This window comes from Pipistrellus hanaki, assembly GCF_964339955.1.
Source record: "Pipistrellus hanaki genome assembly, chromosome: 9".
Lineage (NCBI taxonomy): Eukaryota > Metazoa > Chordata > Mammalia > Chiroptera > Vespertilionidae > Pipistrellus > Pipistrellus hanaki.
In genome coordinates, this window is record NC_140511.1 from 77,981,994 (window position 1) to 77,989,911 (window position 7,918).

Sequence of the window (7,918 nt, forward strand, 5' to 3'; positions counted from 1 at the left end):
AATGAGCCCCGGGGTCCCCGGGGTCTAGGCACCCGCCTGCTGAGGCCTTCCCGTGGGTTCCCGCCCCGAAGGCTGCCCGGGGCTCCGTCCTTCGTGGGGTGGGTGTCAGATTAGGGCCCACGAAGGCCTGGGGCTCACAACGGGGCCTCTCATGGTCCCGTCCTGCAGTGGGAGCACGTGGCCAGGGCAGGGCGGGCACAAGGCTTCCCTCCGCCTCCCACTGCTTCCTGGCGGCTTCCAGGCTCAGACATTCCAGGCCCTGAGGGCGGAAACTATGGCTGTCCACGTAGACAAATGCTGGCATTCAGTGTTCAGTCCTTATGAAAAAAAGAAAAGAAATTGAAAGAGAAAGTTTTCACTTGGGTATAAAACCAGCTGCACTAGGAACGGAAAGCCAGACCCACGCTGGCTGACAATGGCTTCGGTAAGTCCTCAGAACTTTCTAGAACCAGCTCTACAGGGGAGGGCAGCTCCCTGTTATAATGCAGGCCTGGGGCTGGGTTCCTGCTGGTAAGCCCAGCGCTGTCTCTGAGGCTGCCATGGAGACCTGAGTGCTGTTTCAGTCTCTCTGGCTGCGGGACCGGGAGGTCATCGGGCAGAGGGAGCCCCCGCTCTGGGTCTGGCACTGTATGGGGTTGGGGCCAGTGGGATGATGTGTGGTGTCTGGTCTGTGCCCCTGAGCTGGGGAAGGAGCTGGAGTGTGGGCTGATGGGCACCCGGGGCTTGGGGAGCAGTGGATCCCGGGCTGTGGGGCTCAGCTTCTCCTGGGGTTCGATGCCTCCTCAGCTTCTGTGTTCTCGACCCCCCTTCCTCCCAGGCCTGTGTCTGCCTGATGGGGTGCATTTGGTTCTCAGCGTCCAACAAGGACAGCTGCCCGCAATAGCCCTGGAGTTCAGACTCACACCTATTCCTGCTGGGAACTCCAGCGCCATCTCTGAGGCTGCATAGAGACCTGTATGTTAAGTCTCTTTTGCTGCGGGACTGGAAGGTCATCCGGAGGGGCCGCCTAGCGCAAGGTGTATGTGTAGCAGAAAAGCAGCCAACGGGGACCGGCTCTTACAGGAAGTGGGGCCATTCCAGGAAGGTGCCTGCACATTCCAGAGCTCAGTCCCCCTGCTTCACTGCTCCTGGGAACCGCTGCCTCCCCCAGACCAGGCCCAGCTCACTGCCCTGCTCCGGGGACAGGGCCCAGCCTCCCTAAGTCACCATTTTGCTTCAGAGTGAGAAATGCCCTTGTTCCCCTAGATGGACAGCAGCTCTGGGCCTGCCTGGCCTGAGCCCTGGGCCCTGGCCCTCCAGCCCTCCTGCTCCCGCAGGTCCTTCCCTCCTGTCCCAAAACAGGCCCCTCTCAGGACCCAGGAGGTGCAGGGAGGGAGGGCTGAGCACACAGGACCCCCTGATGGAGCTCAAAGCCCAGAGGGGGTGAGACAGGCACAGGGACCCCAGCAGAGCAGGATCAGGTGTGGAGAGGTGGCATCACCGGGAGTTGGGGTCCCTGAGGGTGGCAGCTGAGCCGGGCTGGGCCTTCAGGTCAGCTCCTCAGAGGAGGTGTCTGTCTGAGGGACGAAAGGAGGAGTGGGAGTGGGGCAAAGAGAAGGGGGTTCAGAGGAGCAGAGGCCAGAGGGAGCTGTAGGAGTGAAAGGCAAGGCCTTCAGTCAGCCTGGGGGGCCGAGGTCAGGGGGACCTGGAGGGTGGGGAAGGGTCAGGAGGAGCTCTGGCTTCCCAGGGGCAGGACTGTGCCCTGAGGCCAGAGGAGGGTCATGGATAGATGGGACATTTGGGAAGGACACCAGGGGCTCAGGGGGACTGGCTATGGAGGTGAAGGCACAGGGAACCTTGTCAGGAAACTGTGGGGTCACAACATAGGGACCTGAGGCCCTGAACGGAGTCCTGGGCGGGACGTGGAGGAGGAGGGGAATCTGGAGAAATGACCGGGGACAGTGGGACTGCTGGGTATCGGCATGCAATGGGGCAAAGGGAGGCTGAGCCCTGGCCTCAGGTGGAGCCGCCTAGGGAGAGGGCTGAGCGAGGTTTCCATTCGCTGGGGTGAGACACCTTGACAAAGAAAAGCTGAAAAATTCTTTCATCATGAAGCTGTGGTGCCCTGGGCAGGGCACTGAGGAGCGGGAGGAGGTGAGCAAGGCAGAGAGGGAGGGAGGAAAGGGACAGGAGGAGACAGGACAGAGAAGACCCAGCGCAGCCATTGCCAGCTGAGTGTCCCCGGGCAAGTCCCTCTCCCTCTCTGATCCTCATTTTCCCCACCTGAGCAAGGGGTGCTGCTTCCTCCTCTGGGCTGTGGGAGGGGGGAGTTATGGAGGGGAAAGTGCCAGCAGAGCCTGCTGTCTGAGTGTGTGAGCCCTTTCTGTCCCCTCCCACACCCAGCTCCGGAAGCTGGGCTGCCACACTAGGGCCTCCACAGAGCTCAGTCCCCTTCCTGGGCTCTCAGTCCTGTCCCCCAGGTCGGCATCTCTCAGGGAAGGTGTCCCGGGCTGGAGGGGCAGAGGGTGAGGAGGAGCCTTTGGGGCATGCACAGCCAGGGCCAGAGGCATGTGCACACCTGCAGAAGCTCAAGTTCACCTGCCCACGTGACTGGGATGGGCCTGGGTCCCAGCCTCCGGGAAGGGGCTTTGCACACAGCAGTCGTGCCATCACCCTCCAGACACGTGCACAACACACCCACATATACTCAGGGGCATCCTCATCTGTGTGCATGCACAAAACACACAGGCACCCGTGTGTTACACGCTCTCTCTTTGGAAAATTCCTCACTTTCCCAAAGCGCAGGATCCTGTTTCCAGGCTTGCCTCCCTCGGGGCAGCCAGTTCCGCAAGGGCCCCCTCCGAAAGGGCCAGGGGCTGAGGGCCTCACAGGGCCAGAGTCTCCTCCACATGCTCACCAGGCCATGAGCGTCCACGAAAACTACATGCCCGGCGGCCGCTCCCAGCGCCCTCTGCCGCTCCCTGAACTCTGTCTCACCTCCTGGCTGTTCTCCTGCAGCTCCTTGAAGAGCCCACGCCTGGGGACCTGATTGAGATTTTCCGAACTGGCTACCAGCACTGGGCCCTCTATTTGGGTGATGGTTATGTGATCCACCTTGCTCCCCCAGGTAAGGGCGTTCAAAGTAGGATTTACCAAAGATTTCTTAGCCTAAGGCAGTGGTCGGCAAACTCATTACTCAACAGAGCCAAATATCAGCAGCACAACGATTGAAATTTCTTTTGAGAGCCAAAATTTTTAAACTTCTTCTAAAATCTCTTCAAAATAGACTCATGGTATTTTCTGGAAGAGCCACACTCAGGGGGCAAAGAGCCGCGTGTGGCTTTTGAGCCGCAGTTTGCCGACCACGGGCCTAAAGAGAACAATTCAAAGCCAAATGCCACCTGGGAACCAGTGTCTGTTCTCCCTGGGCAGTGCGTGTGTTCACTGTACACCCGTATTCCTGTGGGGCATCTCAGTGGTCCCTTGGGTCCTGACTCACAGGCACAGAGGTCCGTGGGTCCCAGGGAAGCCCAGTTGCACCCACATTGGACACTCTACAGCTCAGGCCGGTAGCTGGGCGAGCAGACTAATCTCTCTAAACCAGCAGCATGTCTGGGTGTCCCGGTCTCATGGAGGGACTGCCTCTCAGGCTGTGTCCTGTGCTCAGAGGACGTCACAGAACAGGGCGTCCTGAGAGGGTTTCCTGAACACCCCCCACTCAGCAGCTCTCCCAGGTCACATGTCACAGAGACTCTCACACACGCACATGAGCACCTGGACCCTGATGTAGCACAGGGAGAGCAGAAGCAGGATGACAGGCAGTCAGAGGAGAAGGCAGGGCCCACACATGTGTACATCCATGACAGGAAGGTGCTGGGATGAGACCATGGACTGGGAGGCACAGGGGCTGGTGCCCTGCAGAGCAATGACACCCACACCTCAGACAGCAAGCGTTTGAGTTCTTGCTGGACAGAAACTGTCTCAGGATCACAAGAATCTCCTTGTAACTGACCAGGTTCCTATGCGCTGTCACCTACACTGACAGGGTTGAAAACTGTCAGCATTGATGGCAAATAGTAAGTGAAACCCCCTAATCCAGACGACACTCAGGAGGCTTGGAACAGGGAGGTGAGTGTGGGGAGCGGGTCCTGCTTGTGTGGGAGTGAGCAGGTCGTGCTTCCTCAAGGGCGGTGCTAAGTGCAGCACCAGCCTGGAGCCTCTCACACAAAGGAGCATGCTGGTTAGCGTGCTCCTCAGTTCCCTCCTCTTAGAGAGCAAATCCCAGCTCCAGGCTCAATGGACTGGACGCCACCAGCTGGAAGCGCTGTGTGGCCTCCCCATGTGGCCAGAGCTGGGCCAGAGAAGACCGATGATGCCTCAGGTCCACTATCGGTTCTGAAATGGACATGAGAGTTTTACCATGAAGTTCAAAAGGAGAATAATGAGGGAATGTGAGAAACTTGCACAGCAGAGTCTGAAGCCCAGTCAGACTAAAACAACTGTGAGCTCTCTCTGAAACACACACGTGCAAAGATGAACAAATACATTTATTGTACTATCATTGTTTACAATGGATAAGCTCTGGACCAGCCAATAGTAGGGACGTGGTCAGCTAAATGATGTCCGTTCATATAATGGAACACAGTGGCAGCCACTGTCCATCACAACATTGATTAACATGAAAAGTAGTCAAAGCTTGTTAAGGGAAAGAGCAAAACGATGGAATCCTCCAATCCCATTGGTGAAGGGACAGACACCAGAGCTCAATAGTGTGATCCCCTGGCCCTTCCTCCCTGCCTTGTGTCCTCTCTCCCTCCCTGGCCTCCCTGCAGTTGCAGATTCGCATGTGTCTCATTCCAGATGATTACCCTGGGGCTGCCTCCAGCAGTGCCCTCTCCGTCGTGGGCAACAGAGGGATAGTGAAAAAGCAGCGCCTGAAGGATGTGGTGGAGGGCTGCCGCTATCAGGTCAACAACCACTTAGACCAGGAGCACTCACCGCTGCCCGTGAACAAGATCATCATGTCTGCAGAGGTGATGGTTGGCAAGCACTTATCGTATGATGTTCTGCACAGGAACTGTGAGCACTTTGTCACGGACCTGAGATACGGCAAGGCCCGCAGCAAGCAGGTAAGGCCATCTGTGGGGGGCTCCCTCTCCCTGTGAGGTCTGCTTGGAGTGGGGGCGACAAGAATGACCCTGAATAAATCTAAGGGGAGCTCTCAGGGTCTTGTTGGCTGTGAGTCAGGATGTTTGAGAACAAATCTCACATCAGGGCACTTCCTCTCTGGCCTCAGTTTCCCCATGTGCCTAAGGAGGGGATGTTGGAGGACCTCTGAGGCTCTGGGCTCCTCTATCCCTTTAGGATCCTTTGTCTCTAAGACCCGCCCGAAAGGCAGCTCCTGATGCCCTGTGTGCTGTCAGGGAAAGTCTGGGCCACCCTGCACCATGACAGGTGTCCTAAGGCCCCAGAGAGCCCTCAGCAAAAGATGCTCAGGTCTGTGGCCTATGTGAGAGCTCAAGAACATGTTGTGTAAGGTGTGGGCACAGCCTTACCCCTCTCCTCTTTCCCTCTTACGCCCTTCCCACTTCCACCCCCAGAGCTCTGGCCACAGCAGTCCAGGCAGGAAGCCCCCTCCCCAATTCCCCCTGTCAGGACCGAGTGGCCCCACCCAGGAGGCTCACACACAAGGATTCCATCCGTCCATCTGCCGGGTGTCAGGACAAGCCTGACAAGCCCAGCACTAACAAGCGGTCACACTTCCCGCTCCCAGGGAAGGGATGTGGGGACAAGGCCAGCATCTCTGAAAGGCCAGGCCCCCGGGGAGGGCAGGAAAAGAGTGTGGCCTCCAGCCCCTTTGGTGGGAGGGAGGACCTGTCTGGACTTGCTGTGGACAGTGAGCTTGGGCTGCTCTTTTTCAGGCAGAAAACTTCCAGACCACAACACTTCCAGCTGTGCGCACAGCAACTACTGTGCTCGGAGTCTTGGCTGGGGCTGCCTATTTTGTCATGAGCACACTATTCCAGCGCCAGTGACAGCCTGAAGGGGCACAAAACCCCGCGTTAGAAGCCGCTATAGAAATGACCTCCCATCGTCCTGTGTCCCTGACCCGAGCTCTCAGACAACCTGTTGTCCTGTCTCGCACTGGCCCTCCCTCCCTCCCTGGCTGAAGGATGGCCTGACTGTGCCAAGACTCAAGAACTCACACCTGACCTATGGACCCTCCCGGGAGCAATCCCACTGCTTCTGTGACGCCAAAACCAGAACGGAAGCCCCGGGGCGCCTGTGGGGGAAGCCAGCATTTTCCCTCCGTGTGACCTTCCTCTCCAGCTGGGGGCCGGGATCCACTCTCAGAGGACAGCGAGGGGACCAGAGAAGGCGGTGGGTGGGGGATCCCAGCCCCTGGCCAGCCTGGAATAGGTGCTCAATGTCTGTGGTCTGACCACTGCGATCAGCAGACACCACTCATTTCCTCTCATGGTGCTAAACCAAAAACACAGTTCCCTCCCCAGCAGGCCCACCTCTGGCCCTGAATCCCCTGATGAGGCATCAACACAACACCTTCCAGCATCTCTCCCGTCCCTCCTGCCTCCTTCAGCCAGCCCACCTTTTGGAAGTTTTGTTTTTCTTTCACATTTTGTTCTTCAGAGAGGAAGGGAGAAGGAGAGATGGAAACATCAGTGATGAGAGAGGAGCATTGATCAGCTGCCTCCTGCACGTCCCACACCAGGAATTGAGCCGCAACCAGGGCATGTGTGCCCATCGGGAACCCAACTGTGACCTCCTGGTCGGTACTCAACCGCTGAGCCACCGGGCTTGTTTTTCTTCTTTAACTCAATGGTCAAGTCCTCACCCATCTATGACTCCCACCTGGGATTTAACCATCTCCCCGAGCCCCACTTGCCACAGCTCAAGCTCCCCCGGGTTGAATATTGAGATGAGTGGCCTGCACGTTGAGGGCAGTGAAACGCTGTGTGACTCTGTGCTGAGGGAGGCATGTCGTTATCATGTGTCCAGATTCATAGACGGCGCCACACCCAGAACCGCGGGCTGCACTAAGGCCTGTGGGTTGTTGTGATGTGCCAATGGAGGTTCTTCAGTGACACCAAAAACATACTCTGGGGACAGGGAGGTCGGTAATGGGGGAGGCTCTGCGAGAGTGGGGGGCAGGGGCCCATGGGAAATCTCTGCACCTTCCTCTCAATTTCTCTCTAAACCTAAAATTTCTCTAAGAATAAAATGAAGTCTTTTATGAAACTTACCCTCCTCAGAGCATCCCTCCACTAGTACCTAGTGTGCCCTGGGTGTGGTCTCAAAGGGGGAGGGGACCCATGACCTCTACTTCCTGGCCTGGCCTCCGCCACAGCCCTGATACCCTCACTGGAGACCTGGGGGCGTCCCCTCCCCTGGCCGTACCTTCCCTGCATGAGAAAGTGGGATGGAGGGGTCTGAGGCCTCGGTGCCCAGACACCAGGCTGGGATGAAGCTTGGGGCCATCAGAAGGTGGAAGAACAAAGAGAATGACCTGCACTTGCTGCCACAGAGCGCCCTGCTCAGATGCCCAGGGGGAAAGGTCAGCCTCCAGGCGAGGGTTCCGGAAGGAGCCCCGCTGGCCTTGCTCCCAGCCTACCTCTGGGTCAGAGGGCACAGCTGGCTGTGAGCCCCATAACCAGCGGGTGAGAGACGGGAGGCGGCTTCTGGCCTCTTGTCCAGAGCTCTCCCAAGAGCAGTGGGAGAGGGGATCCGGGGACTCGGGTCTTGTGGGAGATGTGAGCTCCGGGCTCTAATTCTAGGCAGGGAATTTCCCCTGGGACCAGACCCAGGCTCCCAGCGGCTCTGGAGGGACCCAAGGGTGGTGCCAGCTCCGCCCCCTCCCCTGGGTGGCCTAGACCAGTGTTGCCAGTCCCTGCAGTTGGGCTCACCCACAGTCCCCACCAAG

The 7,918-nt window shown here is 58.2% G+C and overlaps 1 protein-coding gene across 1 annotated transcript; it reads left to right on the plus strand.

The window, feature by feature from the left end:
• The first annotated feature begins 271 nt into the window (after window positions 1-271).
• Window positions 272-7,236, plus strand: LOC311628602 (phospholipase A and acyltransferase 4-like). Its single transcript, XM_084895969.1, has 4 exons — window positions 272-424; window positions 2,998-3,106; window positions 4,840-5,108; window positions 5,901-7,236. Exons 1-4 carry the CDS (start codon window positions 416-418, stop codon window positions 6,012-6,014), a joined length of 501 nt encoding a protein of 166 aa, XP_084752095.1. The 5' UTR covers window positions 272-415; the 3' UTR covers window positions 6,015-7,236.
• The last annotated feature ends 682 nt before the right edge of the window (window positions 7,237-7,918 follow it).

Excerpts from the sequence above, each read along its gene's own strand:
- LOC311628602 (XM_084895969.1), top strand. Across the intron at positions 3,107-4,839 it reads GATCCACCTTGCTCCCCCAG|ATGATTACCCTGGGGCTGCC; the intron begins GTAAGGGCGTTC and ends GTCTCATTCCAG. Across the intron at positions 5,109-5,900 it reads GCAAGGCCCGCAGCAAGCAG|GCAGAAAACTTCCAGACCAC; the intron begins GTAAGGCCATCT and ends GCTCTTTTTCAG.